This window comes from Rhinichthys klamathensis, unplaced genomic scaffold (assembly GCF_029890125.1).
Source record: "Rhinichthys klamathensis goyatoka isolate OS25496 unplaced genomic scaffold, OSU_Roscu_1.1 h1tg000165l_1, whole genome shotgun sequence".
Lineage (NCBI taxonomy): Eukaryota > Metazoa > Chordata > Actinopteri > Cypriniformes > Leuciscidae > Rhinichthys > Rhinichthys klamathensis.
In genome coordinates, this window is record NW_026606697.1 from 2,518,929 (window position 1) to 2,543,196 (window position 24,268).

At 36.1% G+C, this 24,268-nt stretch overlaps 1 protein-coding gene across 1 annotated transcript; it reads left to right on the forward strand.

Annotated features, from left to right (window-relative positions):
- The first annotated feature begins 285 nt into the window (after positions 1–285).
- On the forward strand, positions 286–23,321 carry zdhhc13 (zinc finger DHHC-type palmitoyltransferase 13). The gene is made up of 17 exons (XM_056259198.1): positions 286–419; positions 1,122–1,330; positions 3,067–3,189; positions 5,161–5,238; positions 5,478–5,622; positions 5,774–5,838; positions 6,491–6,653; positions 7,982–8,107; positions 9,230–9,363; positions 10,854–10,959; positions 11,680–11,799; positions 12,382–12,444; positions 12,725–12,818; positions 12,915–12,998; positions 14,393–14,550; positions 20,766–20,863; positions 22,304–23,321. Exons 1-17 carry the CDS (start codon positions 396–398, stop codon positions 22,446–22,448), a joined length of 1,935 nt encoding a protein of 644 aa, XP_056115173.1. The 5' UTR covers positions 286–395; the 3' UTR covers positions 22,449–23,321.
- The last annotated feature ends 947 nt before the right edge of the window (positions 23,322–24,268 follow it).

Consider the following 24,268-nt stretch of genomic DNA (forward strand, 5'->3'; position numbering starts at 1 on the left):
GAATAGTCCATTTTTTAAAATAATTTTAATAAAAAAAATGACACAGAGCCTGAAAAGAATGTAAAGAAAAATGTCATTCATATGTTTTGGCTTTCACAACGTTTCACAAACAGAACTGGAACAGCATGTTTAGCTGGTAAATGACCAGACCACAAAAGTGTGTAAATCTTGATATAATGGCTCCTGTCGGAATCAGGTCGGAATGCGCTCTTAAATGACAGGAAATGCAAATAAGGTAAACCAGAGTAACGTCACTGAGGCAAAGCGGCCAATCAGAGCGCAGGATTTGTCACTCGTATCGAGGAAGTGGAAGATGCGTTGAACGCACGCCCGATTTCAGTATCTGACAGAGTAAATTCTACATGTTCAATCACTTATAACCTCCCTCAGAAGTGATGGATTGGTCAGAAGGAGACGGAGTAAGAGAGAAAATGTTTATATTCTTTTTTTGTTACGTCGTTAGATGGATTTATAAGAACAGTTAAGCTAACTTAGCATCATCTGCTAACTGATCACCTGTGTATACGTGCTGATCGATTCAAGGCGCACTAAGTCATTAGATTTGACCTGTAAAACAAACCGTGCCATGATCATTGCCTTTAATAATCTATTATTGACCATAAATATGGGCTACATATTGAACATTGGTTTTGCAGTTTTTTTAGCTCATTGGAAGGTTAGATCGTCAGATTCCAAGTTCTAACCACTAGATAGAAGCAATTCAATTGTTTACTAACAACAAAACAATGCTGAATTGAACAAAATTGCTGTCTGTTATTTAAATGTGCGCGTAACATTTTTTGCTAGTTTAAAAAGTTTTGCATATAGAGAAAATTATGAAATATCATTAAAATGATACATACTTGACATAAAGACTCCAGACCTATCAGATCTGTTTTATTTTACATGAAGAGGGTCTCTCCCTCATGGGCGCTGACATGTTGTTATCACATGACCAGCCTTGTCATGCACTTGTCACAATAACAACTACTACTATTAATATCAATAATCAGTTTGCCCTTTCTGGCGATTATTCAATTGGTTAATTATCACAAACTATTTGCATTTTGTGTTAATTTTTTTAATCAGTCAGAAATAGCCTGTATTGTTTTGTTTTACAGGGCCACTCCCATGGTCACATGGGTGACAGTTGCCATGGACACGGTGGTGGTCACTCCCACAGCCACGGTCACGGTCATGGAGGTCCTGGCTTTGGTGGTTTCATGCCCGGCAGCTTCCAGGGCCCGGGACCTCTTGATTCCACGCAGCAGCCGAGGAAGATCTCGCACCCTGAGGACAGCAGTTCCTGGGATATAGTCAAAGCAACACAGTAAGACTTATTCCCTTGAAATGCAATAAACATTAATGGGATTACACTTTAGCATCACTGGGAATACTTAACAGCTGGTGATGTTATTAAGATACCCTGGAGATTTTTGGGCACAGCTTTGGACTCAAAGTATTTGTGCAATTCTGTGAATTTAAGCATGAATCTCAAAAAAAATGATGTTCTAGTCAGGATAGTGTTGTCAAAAATATCAATATTTCGATATGTATCGACACTGAAATATCTGAAACGATTCCAATACTCCTTTCTGCAGTATCTAATCGATACACCGATACCAGTTGCGCTTTCTTGCTCTCTCCTCTCCGACAGTGAGTTGACACACATCCGCCTCCTCTCATTCACTCCAGTTAAATAGTGTTGATGTGACTGGGTCTGAATTTCGGGACGGGATTGCGCATAATTCTACTCATTCCCGCAGATTTCGCACTCACATCTGCAGCGCGCACACATAATTGTGCCAAAAGTGCCAAAATGAGCTCTTTTTCGCAGCTTATTAATGGTCAAATACATGGTCAATAATGTCACAATGCCTACTTGGTGAGTTTTATAGTTTTATTACTGTTTACTTGTCTTTTTAAAATTCAATTTACCATTTAAAACCAAGCTTCCTTGTGCTGTAAGCTATTGCAACATAATTACACCATTGTAAAAACAAATACATTGAGTTAGCATTAGCAAATATTTGTGAGATAATTGTAATGGTAATTGATCAATGTTTATGAATAAAGCTTAAAAGCTTTATCATGTAAGACATTTTTGATTGCCTAGACTTTCAATAGATGGACAAAAAAATAAATAATGTTAAATATATCTGTATGACAGTATATGCAGCGTTTTTCCCCTGTGGTATTGAAAATGGTATCGAATATCGATTCTTTTCAATCGTATCAAAGTTAGAAATTCCAGTATTGTGACAACACTAGTTCAGGACATGTTTTACTCCCATTATTCTTAATGGTGATTCTCAGTTTAAAAAATGTATTATAATTATATGCCATTTTAAAATGTAAGTCTGCATATAATGTACAAATATTTTTAAATTGAAGTAATGTATCATTATAATTTAAAATGTGTATTTTATATTATTTTACATACAATGCTGTTTAAAAAGTTATGGGTTGGTTAGAAGAATTGTTTTAATGTTTTTGAAAGAAGTCTCTTATTCCCATCAAGCCTGCATTTATGAATGTTGAAAACTGTTGTTCTGCTTAATATTTTTGTGCAAAATCTTACTGACCCTAAAGTTTTGAATGGTAGTGCTAATATTAACAGACGGGGATTCACAGTTTTACACGATTTTGTTTTTATTTACAATAATAGTTATTGTGCTTAATTGACAAGTGCTTAAACATTTTAGTGGCATTTCAAGCAAGTGATGCGTATGTTTTAGATCATACTCTTGAGATATAGCTGTTCAGTAGTGAGTAGAAAGATTCATTAATCCTCCCTTTTTAGAGAAGCAGACAAAACAGGAGTGATATTATAGAGTACAAATACAGGCTATGATTGTGCTTTTGTAATATCTGGGTTTCTTTTAACTCAAGCGGCTTCCATATTTGTTGTCTCGCCTGCATGCTTCACACTGCTCGAATACTTCATTTCCATTAGAGGATGCATATCTGTTTTACAACTTGTTCAGGCAGAACCTGATGTGTATGTGGGTATACACATGATGCAAAAATAAACAACATTTTTCCATTATTTGTTTAAAATTGCAGGTTTGGTGCTCTTGAGAGGTGTAAAGAACTTATAGAGGCTGGTTATGACGTCAGGCAGCCTGACAAGGAGAATGTGACGCTGCTCCATTGGGCTGCCATCAACAATCGAGCAGATATTGTCAAGTAAGATTGGTCTATTTGTGTTTCTGTTGTTCAATGCCTTTTTCATGGAGTTATAAGTTGATTTAGGAGGTTAAGGCTCAAGGTAGAACTGCATGTTTCTGGATAAATTGATCACAATTTGAACTAGAGATCGCTATTCTCCTAAACAAAATAACGTGATTTACTATAGGTTCTGACCAATTTAATTGCTGCAGTCCATTTTAAAGATATTAAATTAATTCGAATTTGTTGAGTGAATGATTCAATGACTTGTTTCATTACTGAATGAATCTGCGTTTTTTTTTTTACCAATTCTTGAATGAATGATTCAATGGCAAATAAAGAAATGTAAGTCACTTGTCGCCACCTACAATTGAGATAAACAATCTTTATTTGAAGCGTAAGTTACTTTCAAAGTGTTTTACTCTGTTTTGATAGATTATGTAGACATTAGTGTTTATATCTTTTGTTTATATAGTGTTTGTACTTCGGGACAAAAATGTCCCGAAGCGTTTTTAATTTTTTTTTTGAAAATTGTAGCTTCATCGGAATGGTCCGAAACTTGGTGACTTTTTTGGTACTTGGTATATGAACACCCAAATAAATTGGGGACAGGATTTGAAAAGTCTAAGTGGTCGTAAAAAAAATAGTCACACTCAGGACCTTCGGGTCAAAAATGACCCCCATAGGAAATGAATGGGAAATTGGCAAAAATGTGAAAATACAGAGTTTTTTTGTGCATACAATCTACAAAACAGCCAGGATGCAGAAAAAAAGCACACAACAGTGAAGGGGTGAATCTCTTAAAACAATGGGTGACAAAATGTTTTCCATTTGTTCTCTTTATAATGCAATGTTCACGTTTGACTGTATTATAAAGTAAAACTGCCACTTCAAATTACCATTTAAACCAACCCACAATTTTTTTTTTTTTATTAAAAAAAATGACAAAAATAGTCTGAGAATCTGTTATTATATATTCAAATCAACAACCTGAAAAAAATGAAACAATATGTGAAAAAATCACTAAAGTGTTTCTACCATAGGTTTCTACAGAGAGCTGTAAATCCACTAGTGGTAAAAATGTGCTATTGCGTGATAAAAATGCCCAGTGTGTCCACCAGATGGCTCTGATCTCATTTCAAAAATTGCTTTCATGAGGCCTAGACTTGACTCTAAAATGAAATACAGCTTTAATATTTTTTTTTTTTAAATTATAGGCCTATATATATATCAATTTTCTATTATATTCAATGGGAAAAAATGGGTCTTAATTATTGCATAAATATTAATTATAAATCATAAAATTATCTCAAAACACCAAAAAAGAAAAGAAAAAATATTATTGAACAAAAATATATTTCATTGATTTTACTCAAATAAAATGTATCTTAATGCCGCCCTCCGGGTCATTTTTGACCCGAAGGTCCTGAGTGTGAGTCTAAAATGAAGTACCCCAGAGGGTTAACGATTAATCGTGCAGCTCTAGTTCAAGGTTATAGATCACTTTAAAATAGGGATGTACAATATATCGGCTACCATATAGGTATGTTAATTTTTTATGTTACCGTTATCGGCCCGATAAGGCAAATTTGTCCGATTTCTTGAAGCCGATAAATAATTGATTATTGCCTTCAGCTGAGACACTTCAGATGCGCACTGTTCACCGTGGTAGTTTTGTATTGCTTGAAATATGATTGAAATCACTTCAAAAAGAAAACATCGGTTAAGTGCAACATGATAATCGTGTGCTTTTAATCGTGGCTTTTTGGTTTTTGTAATCAGGCTCTCAAAAATTTTGATTGGATTTAGATTTATCAGCCAATATATCTGTTATTGGCTTTCAAATGTAGAATTATCGGTTATCGTTCCAGCCAAAATGTTAATATCAGTGCATCCCTACTCTTAAATGTTATAACACTTCAAATCAATTCACTGGAGTTTATTAAACCTGTTCTTATTTGTGTGCGTATGTTCCACTGTATTTCATAGATACTACATATCTAAAGGTGCTGTCATAGACCAGCTAGGCGGTGACCTGAATTCTACACCACTCCACTGGGCCATACGGTGAGATACATCCCCAGCTGAAATAGAGATCATTTTGCAATGACATACCATGATGTCCTATTTAATGTAATGACAGAAGAGCTGACATCCGCATTCATACATCATACAAGTCACTAAAATTTCAGTTGGTTAAATGTCATTGCAAAAATGGCTTTGAAAAATGTTGATTCTAGCCGCATTTGCTTAAACTTGTCAGTGTTTTATATCTCCCGATGGTGTTCTTTGTCACCTCTGAACAGGCAGGGTCATTTGTCTATGGTCATTCAGCTGATGCGTTATGGAGCCGATCCATCATTAGCAGATGGTGAAGGGTATCGCAGTCTCCATCTGGCTGTGCTCTTCCAGCATATGCCCATCGCTGCCTACCTCATGGCCAAAGGACAGGTGTGACACACACAACACACACACACACACACACACACACACACACACACACACACACACACACACACACAGTGACATTTTAAATGACGATAAAGGGTTTGAATACTGAGTAATGCCGTTGAATACACTTCTTGTTCCTGTGTTGTTGCAGGAAGTGGATACACCGGACATAAATGGACAAACCCCACTGATGTTGGGGGCACAAAAAATCATTGGGTAAGACGACCAGTTGAATAATGATACAATTAATACAAAGTTAATGTTTTCCTGTATTATGTTATAATATTTCCTTTGGCTTTAGTACAGTAACAGTCAATTCTAAAAGTCCGTCATTTCATTTAGCAAACATTGTTATCATGTCATATTTGATTAAATTATTTTAGCGAAAATTTTTATTTTAGTATATATTTCAAATAAATGCTGTTTGTTTTGACTTTTTATCAAAGAATCTTTGATAAAAGGTGTTTCACAGTTTCTGAAATGGTTTCAACATTGATAATAATCAGAAATGTTTCTTAAGCACTAAATAAGCATATTAGAATGATCCTCACAGGAATATATTAAATTTTAAAATATATATTGAAAAAGAAAACAGTTTAATATTGTCAGTATTATTTGTCATAATATTTCACAAAATAAAAAAATTCTTAATATTTTCATGTTTTATAGTCATCTTTTTATCTTTTACTGACATTTGGCACTTAGCAAGTGTTAATTTAAGAACCTTGACTCAAAACATCTATCCTAAAGTATATCAGATGTGGCCTGGCTGATAATGTGTGTCTTGATGTAGGCTGTAGTTTAACTCTTTCCTGTCCTGGTGTTTCTCTCTTCTCACACGTCATTGCTGTGGTTTACTGAAACACAGACCTGAACCCACAAACTTCCTGATAAAGTGCAACGCTTCAGTGAACGCGGTGGATAAAGTGAACAGAAACTCACCTCTACACTGTGCTGTACTGGCCGGCAATGTGGATGCGGCCCACATCCTGCTGCAGGCTGGAGCCAGCGTGGACCTGGAGAATACCAATGTAAGTGTCCACAGACACCCTTCAGCATGGTTACATTTCATGGAGGGTGAATGTTATTACACTTTTAGGTTGATTTATTATTCATTAAAGGTGCAAAACGCAAGTCTCTGAGTTTTTGCAGAACTACGCCCCTTCTGGCGACAAGCGAAACTGCAACCAGAGTTGTGCACGCTCATGGACCACACGCATCTTTTATTGGATATGTTTTATGTTTCATGTTGTACTATTCTTCCGAACACAATTCCTAGTTTATGAACCTGTTCACTGACAATGGTAGTAAAACCAATTCTGATTGTACATGTATCTAGCTTACGCTAAAGCATTACACATTTTACGCATCGTCATTTGTTGTCATACAATACAGATTTGCCGTATCAGACATTAGAGACTGGGCTATATCTTACCGTTTTATCAAGAAAAAAGCCAACTGAGGATCCCGTTTGAGACCAAGAGCAGACCGGAGATCTCTCCATTTGTTGAATGCCTTCCCGAGGTTGACTCTCGTCTTACTCCGACGCCTGTCTGACTCCAATTTGGACCTTTTGGTGGCACTAGACAAAATTTTTCTTTTCTTTACTTTACGTGGAGTTTGTGTTGGGGTTTGGAATGGACTACAAGCCGGTCTCTTTGAATCCATCTTCTACCTTTGACGCACGAGTTGTCTTCGCTGATGCGGAGAATGGTGGCGCCGGCGAATACACAAACTTGCGAGACATAGCCTGGTGAACGTGAACGCGCATGACGTCACGCCCAGTCTCAAATTCGAGCCCGAATCCCTCTTTTATATTTTACTGTACAGGATTATAGAGGCAATCTCAGTGCGCAGAGAAGGGCTCACTCAGCCCATCAGGCAGTTCTTTAAGCATATATAGGATAGAAAAACAGGTATTTTTAACATGAAAAGTTGCGCAATGCACCTTTAAGAAATTAAATCGGGTCAACTTTGATTTTATGTTTTAAGTATGTCACTTTTTCTGTGCAAATAAGATGACAGCAGTTATAGGCTGGCCTTGAAGAGGACCTATTATGGCCTTTTATAATTTTTCACATATTTTACATTGCAGCACCTTTCTTCCCAGTCTGTCAGTAACGCTCTGTTTAACAGTTGTTCCTATGTGAAAGTACTTGCATTCATTCCACATACATCTTAAACGTGGGATTGTTAGTTATTACATGTCCATCACTAAATCCAAAGCTGTTATGATGCTGATATGATTAAACCAGCAGAACAATAGCTGTAAAACTGGTTCTTCACTCACTTGGGCGTTCAGTTTGTAAGTTGAGCATTAGCTTGTGTCATTTTGCTGATGTGGTTGTGTTATTTTCAGGGTCACACTCCCATTGACCTGGCGCACCAGGTGCACAGCCCTCTGCTCATTCACACGCTCAGTGCGATGAAGACGGAACGAATCAAAGCCAACTCCACGTGTTTTAAACTGCTCAATAGATACAAGGTAACCTCATGCTCACACACACTCGTGCCTTTGTTTAAAATATTTAGAAATCAGGTTTCACTTCGTGATGTAGATTTGATGCTCTAAAATCTGGAGTAATATTCAGATTATTTTGGATTTGAACAAACCTCTAATTTAGCATAGTTAAATATATCTATTTGTGCTATAGATAGAACTTGGAATTTATTCGATAAAAAAAAAAAATAGTACAAATAAATGGTAAAATTGTCTTTTAATATACTTATTATTATTATTATTGGATATGATTTGAATGTTATATTATATTTATATGATCTTAATTATATGAATTTAATATCATTTCATTTTAAAGTTCATAGTAAAATTAGTATTATGTAATAATCACAGTAAAATTCATAAATTAGAATATTTAATTTATTTGTATTATTATTGAATATGATGTGGATGCTATTTTATAGTGGATATGACCTCTAATTAAAAATAATAACTATTATTATTACTGATTTATTTTTAAATTGAATCTATAAAATGTGTCTACACATTATTATTATTATTATTATTATCAACAAAAACATGAATATGTTTTTATTAATTTAAAGTATAATGTTTATTTAGATATTTTTTTCAAAAAGCTAATGAATGTTACAAATATGAATAAATATAAATGATCATAATAATAATTCACATTCATAATAGTTAATAACATTTTCTTAAGAAAATGTAAAGCATAAAGTTGAAAAGTAAAACAAATGAGTGTTTCATTGCATGTGGATCCCAGTTTTAATGGTTGTATTTGTTACAACCGTTTCAGGCAAACGCACATACACACACTCCCACACACCACTCTCACTAACCTTATTAAGGAAGACGTGAGGCGATTATTTGAAATCCCAGGGCTGTATTTAACCTTGAATTAAGCTTTCAGAAACAAAAGCAGCCAATTTCTCTCATAATGTGTGTTTGGCCCTGGAGAATTCTCCATTTTTAGGTTTTTATTAAACAAGAAAATAACATTCCACTTATTCACTGACCCACATTCCTCTGCTGTAACCCTGATTTTTCATTGCTGCTGAAAAGACTTCATCGTTCAGAGTGTGAGTGTGTGGTAGTGTGTATGTAACTGCGTGTGCTTGTCTGTTTCAGGTGTGTCTACAGTCTGCGTTCAGTGTTGTTGTGGTCGGAGCCATCGGTGCCATATTAGACATGAAGAGCGAGTCCTGGTTACTGAAGGGTGTTCTGCTGGCCTGCATCATGGCTGTGATCAACCTCACTTCGAGGTGCCTTTATTCATTCATTTTTCATATACCTACAATATAACTCTTTACTTACCATTTTCCCAACAAATGTATTTGTGTTGGATATGATGTGACTGATTGTATGTCTAAAGTGACTAAACACGAATTGCTCATATAACATATTTACTAACATTTTGTTCACTAAAACTATGCACACCATATTGATGGTTTAAAGTCAATTGCATGTTTTTGGCAGAACAGAAAAGATGTGAATGGTCTTTGTTGGTTAATTTTGTAATTATTGCCTCGATTTGTCTCAATGATGGCAAAGCAGGTGAAAACAAAAATAACAACAGACAATTGAAAGAAGAAAATATAAGCAGCTACCCAGAATACCATAACAACTGGTTATATATATTTTGATTTGATTAAAATGTATTTAAATTGTATTGATTATTAAATATTATGCAAATTTGAGTATTATTAATGAATGCAACATTTTGTTATTTGTCTTATTGAATCTGATTATATAATTTGCGATGCCATTGCACATACATCAGATAATTAAGCAAATTAATTTTTTGAGGATTGAAACAGATGGTTAAAGTAACCATGAATCCAAAATGGACAATTCTTCGTTTTCTTTTTTATGGAATAGTGCAGTATTTCAGGGCACTTTTTTTTTTTTAAATGAATGTGCCCTCATGATGTTTAATCAAAATAACTCCCTTGCAGCAGCATCTCTTCTCTTCTCTGATGATGTTTACTGGCGCGAGGACGGGACAACCTGTCACTCACATGACATCGACCAATAGCAAACCACAGCCATCCAATCAATCCTGATGGACAAAATCAAGTCCCGCCCTACACTATTTTCTTGTTTGAGAAGCCGTTTTACTCGGATGTACGTCAGAATAGTTTCATGCCGACTTTAATTACAGACAAATACAGATTATTTAAAAAATACAATTAATACATAAAATGGCATATTCTGAAAAGAAAGGAAAAAAATAATGACCCCCCCCTTAATTTTTAAAAAATAAAAAAATAAAAAAAAATTGGTAAAAAAAATACAAATTTAAGATCCATAATATTTGAGGTTGTTTAATTGGAGCATTATATTGTGTAAAGAATTTCTCCATAAAATTGTATAGGGTTTCAAATGCGAAATTTGTGAATGAAACCAAAAGAAGATATTTGGAAGAATGTTGGTAAACAAACAGTTGATGGCCCTCATTGACTTCCATAGTATGGAGGAAAAAAAATACCATGAAAGTCAATGGCTACCGTCAACTGTTTGTTTACCAAAATTCTGCCAAATATATTCTTTTGGTTTCAGTTAATTCATACAGCTTTGAAACAACTTGAGGATGAGTAAATGATGACAGAATTTTCATTTTTGGTTGAACTATCCCTTTAAATGTTACAGAGACCATTAAAGGTCAGAACAAAAAGTTCAGGAAAAAAAAAAAGTTGAGCTGTTGTTTCGACTCTTAAGTGTCTTAACAATGCTGTCCTGTTTGTGTCTGTAGGCAGTTGGCGACTGTGGCGGTACGGTCTTTGATTCCCTCGGCCAGTCTCATGGCTTCTATCTTCTGGATGGTGGTCACATGGGGCTTGTGGTTTCTACCTGATATCCTTGTATAATACACAAACAACACACACACACATACTCAAATACATACAAACACTTGTGCATGTGATTTTCTATGACAGGTTTTCAAACTGGGGGCCGCAAAGGAGTGCTAGGGGGTCCGTAGAAATGTTTTTTTTGGGGGGAAAGCGTAAAAATAGATAAAAGAAATAATTTATTAATGCATAAAAAAAAGTAATACAAAATAAAGTCTAATTAAGATTAAAATAAATAATCAGAAGATAGAATAAAATAAACAAACAAACACATTATATTAAAATACAAACAAATAAAATGATATTTAAATAAATAAATAATAATAAACATCACATTAACTTAAGCAAATAAATACAGTACAATAATATGAAGAAAAAAAAAACTTAAAAGGAAATTAAATATTTTCCTAATACTTTTTCACAGTGTAAATTGGATCGTTATACAATAAACTACATAGATTTAAATTTTAGGATGGGGATTAGGATTGATCATGTTAGGCGTCTGTGGCATCTAAAAGATTGAAAACCCCTGCTCTATTTAATTTATTTCTATTGACTTTCATATCAATTCTGTTTTGAATTGCACCGAAGAATTCGATTTCTGCTATTTTCTCATTGATAGGACTAAATGCTTTACGAATAAATCTAAATGTGAGACTGAAAAATTCCTTGTTTGAGGGAAATACAAGTGATATATCTCGTAAAGGCCTTAACGTGCGTTCACATGACCCCAGCGCTACAGTCCAGATGCTCTTCACAGTCAACATCACAGCCTTACTGTATTACTACCTCCGCTCCTGCAGGACAGACCCTGGCATCGTCAAGGCAACCGAGGAGGAGAAGAAGAAGGTAAGGACTGGCTGTGATTGGCTGGTGTAATGCCACTATCTGATTGGTCAATATATGTGCCAGTAACTCGTGCCGAATCGGTCTGAATGAGCAAAATGATGCCGTTAATGGGAAGAATAATTAAAAAGTAAACACTCCTCAGCCATTTAGATATCACCGCTTTGTCACATCAAAATCAAAATGGCCTAAAACATGATAACTGGGTTTTATTTTATTTTGCAATCAGCTTGGAGAAATTAAAGGTACATCTCTGTGCCTGTGACCAGTGTTTCCTGTGTTTGATGACTGATGATACAAAAATAATCATACTTAAAATAGAATTGTATTTGTTTATTGTATGTTATGTAAAGTAATGTTTATTTAACCTGGAAAATGTGACTAGATTAAGTGTAACTGGTACATACATTTACATTTGCTTTATATATATATATAAACATTACTAAAACTGAGGACTTTGCCCCCTCATTTCATAACACAAATAATATATATATGTATAAAAAATGTATTTAGTCTGTTTAGGATTAGTTGACCTAATGGTTCTGTGAAGCTCTTTCTAGTCTCATGTGTCTCGTCTCTCTGTAGAATATTGTGGTTCTGGCAGAAGCGGGTTGTCTGGATCCCAGGATATTTTGTACTTCATGTATGGTAAGTTATTATGTCTATTCATTTATAAGATATAAAGAACAGGTAATGATGATGAGAAGAAAACCAGATTGGGAAATGAAACGAGATCAATTCACACTTGTTACCTTCTAAAAGTATTAAGACTGAATGAGTCCAAGCATGTGCACTAACCGCCAGGCCATGGTTTAAAAACGTACACATTTTTACTATAATATTGTGTGATATTCTCCTGACAGGAACACATGTTGTTAACATTCTACAAAGTCTGATGCCAGGTTATTTGAAAACCTTGTTTTTACAGATGAGGAAGCCAATGAGAGCCAATCACTGCTTTTACTGTAATGCCTGTGTTGCTAAACAAGACCACCACTCCATTTGGATCAATGGCTGCATAGGTAACATGCCCAAACTAAGATGTTTAATGACACGTATGTCTTTTTTTCTGTATTTTTTCTCTTCTAATGTATTACTCATGCTAACTTGTTCCACAGGCGCCAGAAATCACCCGTTCTTTGTGCTTTTCCTGGTGGCTCTGAACTGCCTCTGCATGTGGACGTTCTACGGCAGTATTAAGTGTAAGTCACCACTTGAACTCAAATGTACAATAAACTACCGTTCTGAAGTTGTGGACAGTTTGAGTTTTGAAAGATTGTTATTTTTGAACTTGGTCTCTAAAGCTGAATGTTCGGCATCATTACATCTTCGGTGTCACATGATCCTTCAGAAATCATTCTAAAATGCTGATTTGATGCTCAAGAAACATTTCTTATTGTTGTTATCAATATTGAAAACTGTTGTGCCGCTTAATATTATTGTGGAAACAGTGATACATTTTGTTTTGATGATAGAAAGTTCAAAAGAACAGCTTTTATTTGAAATAGAAAATGTTCATGAAAATATACATATATTTGCAGTCACTTTAGATCAATTGAAAGTGTCCTTGTTAAATAAAAGTATTAATTTCTTTAAAAAAAATCTTACTGATCTTAGTAATTGCGTTATTTATTAAAACCAAGTCGCAACAAAGTTTTAACGTTTATGCAGTTTTAAACATTCTTTACTGCTTTAAAATTAAATAAACGACAAAGATACTGTAAAAACACATTTCATGTACTGTATCTTCCAATTCATCTACATTGCATTACATTCATCATGAGTTTCCATACAGGGTGATTTGCGGACCAGTGTTAGTGTAATGAGCCATTCATAGCGTTTACTTTTCGTCTGTGTTTCGCCAATATCCACTGTCACATTATGCTCTAGAGGACACTGACTACGTTTACATGCAGCCAATTTTCGGGTTATGGTCGGGTTAAGGTCACTATTCGGGTTTCTGAAACAGTAGGAATAACCCGTTTACATGCGTGAGCAGAGAGAGTTTCTCCTGTATACATTGAAGTGCAATATCCCGATGTTAACGGCAACGCGCGGTTAGCGTCAAGACGTACGGACAACCTTAAGACGCAATATGCGTCATTTCCGATTCTTCTTCCTGTGTCCAAAGACGACAACAACAGCAGCAGCACGCGGATAATGAATAGTTCGGGGCAGATAGCGATCGCCTTTGTTTGCGCTTTGGTGCTGGTACTGACCTCGCTCCAAAAGTATGCTGTGCTTCGTCTCGCCATGTTTACTTCCGGTATAACTTACTGCACGCAGGTTTTTGTATGCGCTGAGAAGTTCCTCTACTCAAAAGACCAAGTTTCCTTGCGAATAGAACATGCGCAGAACACAAATAACTATGGGGATATGCCGATGCGCGTTTACATGACCAAAAATTCGGGTTAGAAAAGGGGTACCCCAGGTATCCCGGTTTTTAAAATCCGGGATATAAGCATATTTCGGGTTTTTGCAGGTGTTTACATGGCCGTGCGCGACCGGGTTATTGCTAATATCCCGGTTTTGAACGGGTTATTGGCTTCATGTAAACGTAGTCACTATGATAATGTGTGTGTGTCTCTGTGTATAGACTGGTCGAAACACTGCCCGCTGCACTACACCGAGGAGGGTGTGTGGGGGGCGGTGACCGCTCTCATGGGCTGCTCTCCCTGGGTGCTTTACATCTTCTGCTTCGCTTTCTTCCACACCTGCTGGGCCTCCATCCTGCTGCTGTTACAGCTCTACCAGGTCAGTGACTTGATCATGTGCTTTTAACATGAATATCAGCACTACTGGCCAGATAGGAGTTCGGATTGAAGAACCAGAGAGAACAGCTATGTCATTATTTTTGTACTATAGCTGATGGCTGATACAATGTCATATATCGTATTTTCCGCACTATACGGCGCACCGGATTATAAGGCGCACCTTCAATGAATGACCTATTTTAGAACATTTCTCATATATAGGGCGCACGGGATTATAAGGCGCATAAGATACTGCAGTCAAACGTTTGACTGGGTTTGCGTTATGCATCCACTAGATGTCAAGAAATGTCAACAAAACAGTCAGATAAAGTCAAACTTTATTAAGCGTTCTGACAACTCCGTTCACTCCCATGGTAACGTTGTTCAAACGTTAAAGGAAAACTCCGGTCAATTTTAACATTGAGCTGATTTTTTGTAAATTTGGAGTGCTGTCAGTACAGATAACAACGACAAAAAACGGTTGCCTACACTGTGTTATCCTCTTTTTAAAACGTGCACCCTGTTGACTTAAACGGGGCAAGTCTTAAACCTGCTTTTAGCCTCTTAACAACCTTAATGTGTCATTACAAGTGCACAGCCATGTGAGTGAACTCGGTGAATCTGACTGCAGTAAATGTGAAAGATATGAATAAAAATGATGTTTGTTCAGCCAGCTCACATACCCGTATTTTCTTCCTGTTTTCGGTCGAAGTCCACAGTAGGCGATTGTCGAGTGCGCGCGCGCGATCATTGGTAACTAAGCAACAGTGGAGACTCAGACTGTCAGCCGATGACGGTGCTGTGTGGTGTTCTGAGAATATCAGCTCAAATGGATAGTTCATCCGAATCAGATAAACCATAGACATGTCTATGAGATAAACTATCCATTTGAGGTTTGATCGCGCGCGCGCGAACTCGACAATCAACTACTGTGGACTTCGGCCGAAAACAGGAAGTAAATACGGGTATGTGAGCCGGCTGAATAAAGAGATTATTCCTGCCTTCGTGAAAGCTCGGATCACAGTTGAGACTGATATATCAGCCCAGGCATCCACGATCCATTGGCAGATAGTGGCGTAAGTCGCCCGGCGCTGTCTCCCCGTCTTGGTGAAAGTGTGTTCACCATCCATATATAAGGCGCTCCGGATTATAAGGCGCACTGTCGTTTTTGAGAAAATTAAAGGCTTTTAAGTGCGCCTTATAGTGCAGAAAATACGGTATTTTTGGCTAGTGTTTTACGTCATTTGAAATCAGGCCTCTTCATAGAATAAAATATAATAGAAACTGTTAATACTTTTACAACCTAGAATAAATTAATAGTTTGATATTCAAATGATGCACTTATATTATATCAGTCTAATATTGACCTCAGACCAATACTGATAATAAAAAAACCACAAATATTTATCATTAGCTGTTTTTCCATCCACCTATTTTTATGGGCATTTTGGGATAAAACGCTGGATGGAAACGCCAAGAAGAGCATGAATTCTTAAAAGTTTAAAAACATGTTTAGGCGGATAAAAAAATAAAATCCGATAGGAAGACATGTGAATAAACTACGATGGAAACACATTTACCGTATAAATCCCTCAAGGAGTGCCAAAAATATCACGTGACTTTACTTCAAAAGAGGATGTGATTGGATAACTGGACTAACCAGCGGACCAATCGCATCGCACGGCATCTCAAGTGTTGGTTTGATCATTCTGAAATCTCTGAGCCAAAGTCTGTCATCGGAATGATTTAGTTTAATTCCCTCTCAGAAGTGTCTGACATTAATGCGCTCCTGAACACCAGCATCTGAACGCTACATAACATGACAGCGTTTATTGTGTTTCGTCTGCGCGCACTGAGACGCAAGTCATTTATGATGTTGGGAAAAAGAGCCACAGTCTCTTCCCCGATTGCAGCAACTTCCATTTTCATTACAGATTCTTTTGTGCCAGTTGACGATTTTGTTCTCTTGAACACATGGGAGGGAAACGGTGCTTTATTCACACATGATTTCTGCAATATTGCAATTTTGCGCATAAGTTAAATTCACTACTTTAGATGGAAACATAACTATGGTATTTTGTGCCTCTGTTCAAAGCTGCTGTTACATTTTTGTAGAGAGTAAACATTGCTTAGCGGTCTTATTAATGAAGTTAGATTTTAGTCTGGGTTTCCCCATACTGCCTTCCCGCAGCGCGATTTTATTCACGCTGAAAGGCAGTATGGATACCATGGACCAAATTTTCGCCTGATTTAGGGAACCAATCACAGAACGGGGAGGGAGCAGCAAGACGATGACGCGTCTATGCGACACACCGAAGCAGTTTGTTTATACCTATGGATCCAACATGGCAGCAGACGCGAAGTTACCTTTCGATGCAGCCTTACGGCCGTTTCACACATAGGTTTCACACTATGGGATGATTATAGTATCAAAATGATTAACACTTGCAAGCACACTTATCAATGAACTTGATACATGTTGCAGAAATGTTTTATCCATGCCTTTAAACTTGCGTGTGCAAAATTCAAAATTGAATGAATGTGAAGCAATTTGTACAAATAGAGACATTTTTGTGAATACAAATGTTTTCCTTTGTATTAGTGTATCATAATTTGCACATGCAACACAGAAGACGTGCATGTGTGGATCAGGTGACACGCGTGCATTCATTGACTCGTTTCTGAGTCGATCCTATTTGATTCATTTGGATTTTGAGACTTTCATTTCGCGGGTTTCGCCTTGCACGATCCACACACAGCTGTCTGAGAAAAGCTGCTACCACTAGATGGCAGTATTCTGCTAAAACAGACAACGGCAGCATAATCAAGCGTTCTTCCGCATTTAAGACGCTTAATGAGAGTGATATTGAAGCACCAAATTTAGTACACAATAATATAGGCCTACCCTATTAATAAAGCATACTTTATAGAGGCAAACATTACGTCAGATTATGAACAACACCCATAGAAAACCATTATAAAACGCTTAACGTGCAATCGCGCGTTGCATGCTCAGTAAGGTGTATTGGCTACTGAGTTTAAATATCACCGTCTTACTGCTTACTTTTTAAATTTAATAACAGACATTTTCAATTCCAAAGCTCGTAGAAGGTTTCTGTAAGACTGACTTACAAGTAAAATTTGGACAATACTTCCCTTCATGTAGCCTGTATTCTGCAGAAAAATACTGTAATTCACCAAAAGGGTTTTTTCATGTTGTAGTATGTTCCTAGTGACTAGACTGGCTTACTACAGGTGAAATTGTCCCAATACCTCCCTTCATGTAGCCTATTTAGTAAACAATTATTATTTTATAAAAAAATTACTGTAATTAACCAAACGGGTTTTTGGTGACTTACTACAAGTGAATAATGTAAAATTTCACCTGACTTGTCACTAGGAACGTACTACAACCTTTGGAACATGAATAGAAAAACAATTTACAGTAAATTAAAAAATTGTAGGCTACTGTTCAATCGAGATATTGGCTGGACATACAGTAACAGTAGGCTAAGTCAGTCTGCCCACTAGACTTCCAGGTTATAATATAACCTTGGAAATATGTTCATTTGAATGAATGACTGGACGTTTATATTTTTTTGACTGTGAGTGGAGTTTGCAGATGGTCCCTTTATAAAATGTGGCGAATATCAAACCTAAAACTTACTTCACTGCACTCTCGGACCGGTTGCTCTCCCATTCACATGCAAAGTTAAACGCAACTGCAGAATTTTTATTTCATGTTAAGCTTTTTCTTTTTAACAGGCTCGGGAAGGAAAATTTTATTAACTTGAAACGCCGTACATTGCGTTCATGTAGTCTCTTGTCTGTAGGCTATATAATTTTCCTCCCATAGAGCATATTATAAAGAAAAAGCTTAACGTCAATGCAATAAGACGGTGATATTTAAACTCAGTAGCCAATACACCTTACTGAGCATGCAACGCGCGATTGCACGTTAAGCGTTTTATAATGGTTTTCTATGGGTGTTGTTCATAATCTAACGTAATGTTTGCCTCTATAAAGTATGCTTTATTAATAGGGTAGGCCTATATTATTGTGTACTAAATTTGGTGCTTCAATATCACTCTCATTAAGCGTCTTAAATGCGGAAGAACGCTTGATTATGCTGCCGTTGTCTGTTTTAGCAGAATACTGCCATCTAGTGGTAGCAGGTTTTCTCAGACAGCTGTGTGTGGATCGTGCAAGGCGAAACCCGCGAAATGAAAGTCTCAAAATCCAAATGAATCAAATAGGATCGACTCAGAAACGAGTCAATGAATGCACGCGTGTCACCTGATCCACACATGCACGTCTTCTGTGTTGCATGTGCAAATTATGATACACTAATACAAAGGAAAACATTTGTATTCACAAAAATGTCTCTATTTGTACAAATTGCTTCACATTCATTCAATTTTGAATTTTGCACACGCAAGTTTAAAGGCATGGATAAAACATTTCTGCAACATGTATCAAGTTCATTGATAAGTGTGCTTGCACGTGTTAATCATTTTGATACTATAATCATCCCATATCACACCGCAAGCGTGAGCGGCACTTGAGCAGCGCGTCAGCGTAACATCGTCACTGCAGCTGCAGACGCGCGAGAGTATTCACACTGGAAGCGTTTGTAGACAGTGTCACAGCAGCGGCTCCAAAGCTACATATCGTTAGCCTCATAGCATAATTGCTTAAGTCATTTTGTGTTTTCTTCTTGTTTTCCAAAGACATTGAAATATGACTTCGGCATTATATATAAGCGAGCAATTCTTCACAAAGACAACTATACATTTGTTTTTAGAAGTTGGTCATTTTATAACATTGATAGTCTTGAAATTTTGTAATGGGGAGGTGTACAACATTCGCATATAAGTTAAATGTAATACAACAAAACAACCCAGAAAATGGCTCCAATCTATTAGTTTCAGTCATACTTTCGATGTTTACAAGACCGCAACTCCGCGGATAAAAAACAAAACACACAAATAAACCACACACTCGGGTTTGATTTGGGTTGTGCTAGCCTGTAGCTGTCTGTGTGTTAACGTTACATGAACTAAAAGAACGTTTATATATAATATTTTCTGGCTAGTTTACTTTAGTTTTTTTTATTTATATAATACACTACTTTCACCCAAACTGAATAATTAAAAACAAGTTTTTACCGGGTAAATCTTCTATAAATATTTTAGAGTCTTTATTTTCTTTTATTTGCCTACTCAAGTTCTTGTTAAAACTTTTTGTGGCAATTTTTGTGTGAAATCACATTTATTTTTGTCCATCAAAAGTGTGCTTTCACTTTAATTTAGCGTGAGCAATGCAGCAAAAAACAGATTCGAAACCCCCGCTTCACTGCTGCTCACGCGCCGCTCCTGCACGACGCTCACGCGCTGCTCCCGGTGTGAATGCACTCATTGCTTAACATGCACGCCGAAAAAAATACGCGCCGCTCACGCATGCGGTGTGAAACGGCCGTTAGATACACGCCATCGTGTAGGCTACACATAAATCTCTGACCCATCGGCCATCGTCGTCTCCCTCGTCTAATTTCTGTCGCTCTGCATACGTCATCTGGTATAATCGAAACGATTGGCTATGAGCTACGTACAGGCGCATTTGATAGACATTCTTAGCACCCAATAAACGGCTCTGGGCATTCGTAAACCACGCCTCAAATACGAGAAAATGAACATGTGGTTCCCAGACCCAAGTCTCAACGAGAATTGGGTCTGGCGTTAGCCAGGCTAGTTAGATTTACTAACTAAATAAAATAACTGAAATAAATAAGTTTAAGCTGAAGTACAAAATTACTAAAACTGAAATAAAAAATAAAGCTAGAAAAAAAAATTACTCAAATTAAATTCAAAATATTAATAAATATAATAGTATATAAATAATACTAAAATTACACTGATTAATAATAATAATATATATTTTTTCAATAGTATAATTTAATTAAAATGAACAAATAATGGTGTAAATAATGATTTTCTCACATGTCTGTAGTGTTTCAGCAGAATTCCTCAAGTTGTTCTCACATGACTAACATGGTGTAAAGAGGTTCCCCCTGCAGAGGCATTAGGAACCTGTTCTCATGCCCTGACTTCCTGTTGGGATTAATAGTGGTCAATAGTGTAAAGTGTTCATTTGAAGGACTGTTTTGTCCTGTGATGCATGCACACACTCTTTATACTTTGCTTTGTTTCCTCACAGATTGCGTTCCTTGGACTGACGACGGTCGAGAGAGCTAACCTGACACACAGGCAGAGAAAACTCCCTCAAGCCTCTTCTCTCAGACAAAACCCATTCAAGTAAGCATAGTTTAACTAGTTTATGGCTCATAAGTAGAAGCTTGTTTCGCCTTGGAATAAAGTATTAGTGACTTTTTCCCCTATGAAAGTTTATATTTCGCAATTCGAACTTTATAACTCACAATTGTTAAATATAAACTTGGAATTGCGAGAAAACAACTTAATTTAAATTTAGCAATTAACGAAGGTAGTTGAATTTTTATCTCAAGATTTTGTATTTTCCTTGCGATTGCGAGTTTATACCTCACAATTTAGACTTTATAACTTTTATTGCCAGTTTATATCTCGCAATTCTGACTATTTCGACATTTTTTTCCCCCTCGGAATTGCAAGTTATCGAGTCTGAATTGTGAGAAAAAAAGTTACAATTACTTGACTTGTTTTCTTGCAATTACAAGTTTATATCTCGCAATTCTTACTTTGTCTCACAAATGCGAGTTTATACCTCACAATTTAGACTTTATAACTTTTATTGGCAGTTTATATCTCGCAATTCTGACTATTTTTTTCCCCTCGGAATTGCGAGTTATCGAGTCTGAATTGTGAGATAAAAAATTTCCTGCAATTACAAGTTTATATCTCGCAATTCTTACTTTCTCACAAATGCGAGTTTATATTTCACAATTCTGACTTTATTTTGAATTTATAACTCGCAATTCTGACCTTTTCCCTTAGAATTGTGAGATTTAAACTCAAAATTGCGAGTTATAAAAATCCAAATTGTGAGATGAAAAATGAGCAAATACTTGACTTGTTTTCTTGCAATTACAAGTTTATATCTTGCAATTATGGCTTTATTTCTCGTTATTCTGATGTTACAAATCGCAATTCAGTTTTTTCTCAGAATTGTGAGATATAAACTCGATTGCGAGTAATCAAGTATGAATTGTGAGATAAAAAGTTGCAATTACATGACTTGTTTTCTTGCAATTATGAGTTTATATCTTGCAATTCTGACTTTATAACTCACAATTGTGAGTTTTATTTCACAATTCTGAGGAAAAAATGTGAATTGCGACATATAAACTCGTAATTCTGACTTTTTCCCGCAATTCAGATTTTTTTTTTAATAGCAAATATGACTTTTCCCTGACAATTGTGAGAAACTCGGAATTGCGGGATATAAAATCACAATTAAAAAAAGTAATTGCAGCTTTTTATCTTTGACTTTATTACTTGCAATTGGCAGTTTATATGTCACAATTCTGACTTTATTTAAAGTTTATATCTTGCAATTCTCACTTTATAACTCGCAATTGTGAGGTTAAATCTTGCAATTCTGTTTTTCTCAGAATTATGGGATATAAACTCACAATTACCTTTTTTATTGTTTTATTCTGTGATGGAATCAAGCTTCCATAGATAACACTCATCATTTATTTATTTATTTTTTTCATAAATGTGTCAGTTTTATATTTGATGTGGTTTCTTCTCTCATAGTCTTGGAGTGGTGAAGAACCTGGTGAACTTCTTCCAGTGGCGCTGCTGCGGTCTCTGTAAGCCAATGGTGCTGGACTGGACTCAACAGTATCCGATGGGTCTCAGCAGAGACCATCCCATGTTCAGCGGTCCCGATGCTGTTTGACCACCAGAGGCCAGTCACCCACTCAGGGAGAGCGTCGTCCCCAGTTATGGAGCCATTGGTTTGATTTGTAATGCCTTTTTAATGATGAAAAGGAAGAATAGACTGAATGCTAATTTGGATAATCTTTTGTTCTATTTGCAAGAACATTCACCTTTTATATTTGAGCGAAATATATATGTGATGTGCATTCATGGTAATGATGGGAAGATTTTGCCTTACAGCTTAAGTTCTACATAAGAATGTTTATAAGCATACTGATATATTTTGAACTGAAATATTTTGTAAGGTACGGTAAGATCAAATTGTTTTGGGTTTAACTCCCAAGTCCTTTTACAGGAAGTGACCACTATCCTCTTTGTGAACCGATTTGTAAATCAGAGCAATTTTATTTCTACAAAACAAATAATTACAAAAAATGCGCCAAATTACAAATTCAGTTGCTGATATTGATTATTGGCTGAAAATCTGATTTCTTGTAATTTTGAGAAACGTATATCCCTTGATGCGTCAAAGTGCATTTGAAATGACTTAATGCTACGATCAGATGCACCACCACTCTCCTGAGCTACCGCAGCATTTATAGCATTATACATACAAGATTAATCATATCATTTAATATATTTCATTAGTTATTAGAATCACGTTGCCCTTTGTACATTTTCTGAGTAATCAGTCATAATGGTGGCAGTTGATCTTATTTTTTAGCCTTTAATAACCACTGTGTAGTACAGGCTCATGTCTGATGGCATCATCATGCTGTTTACTGCAGTTCTCAATACTATTCATTATACTTTATCACGCAGTATGTCATTATAAGGGAAATGTGCTGTTCTTGAATCCTGCTCTGTGCTTTGGAATAAATCACTTTTATAATTTGTGGCTCAAGAGTGTTTCTCCAGGTCACGGTGTATTTTGATGTTTATTATTGGTTGCTGGGCTAAAATAACAAGTTAATATTGAGTAACTTGCATTATAGCCACTATTATCTAATAACGAAGAGTTTTGGAGATACTTTATTACCCTGAACTGATTACTGTATTTCATTGTGTGAATGTGCATTAGTTGTCTTTCGATTACTATATTTAAAGTGCTTTTTCTTGGTTACAGATCGTCGTTTAATCAATGTTGGATGACTTTATTCTTTGTATCCCATGTCATAGCATAAAAACAGTTACAGTAGACAGGAGTAATATAATTGTAATACATTTGATTTATGCTGTAGTCTGTGTGCATAGCATCAACATTAGATGTCTAAAGCTGAAGTGTGTAAAAATAAAATTGTTAAAATACTTAACCTTTCCCAACCTAAGCTGTTGGTAAGATAAGTTTCCCAAAAGTGTAACCATTTGGCACCATCACAGCATTATACTGCTTAAGCGTCTCCATATATTGGTGCAATTCTGTTTGGTAGGCTAATGGCAGAGATCACACACTTCATCTTTAAGTATAAAGCCACCTTTTCATTACACACGACAAACGACATTTGGCGGAAGTCATTCATTTCCCATGGAAAATCGCACAGGGGTTATGCGTCATGCAGGTGCATGTTTGGATCCGAATTGAGCTTTGGATGCATTAAGAAATGTGAACGTAAGTGACTGGATGATAGCCTTTGCAACATGCAGCATAATGGTCTAGTCACAGGAGATATATATGAAGAGTTTGGTTCCAAAACGCAATAAATCCATTTAGATTAATTTGAGTAAAAATGTGTTTTCTTTACCAAGAAAGTGGAAAGATGAAAACCACTATTTTCTGTTACTGTTTACATTGGGTGGAATGGTGCGTTGTGATTGGTTGAGAGCGGATGGCGTTTGTCG

What these genes read in the sequence shown, in the direction of transcription:
- zdhhc13 (XM_056259198.1), top strand. Translation starts at nt 396, where the DNA reads ATGGATTGGTCAGAAGGAGACGGA. An exon ending in GTGATCAACCTCACTTCGAG is followed by an intron (nt 9,364 to 10,853) that starts GTGCCTTTATTC and finishes TTGTGTCTGTAG; the next exon opens with GCAGTTGGCGACTGTGGCGG. An exon ending in GTTCTACGGCAGTATTAAGT is followed by an intron (nt 12,999 to 14,392) that starts GTAAGTCACCAC and finishes CTCTGTGTATAG; the next exon opens with ACTGGTCGAAACACTGCCCG.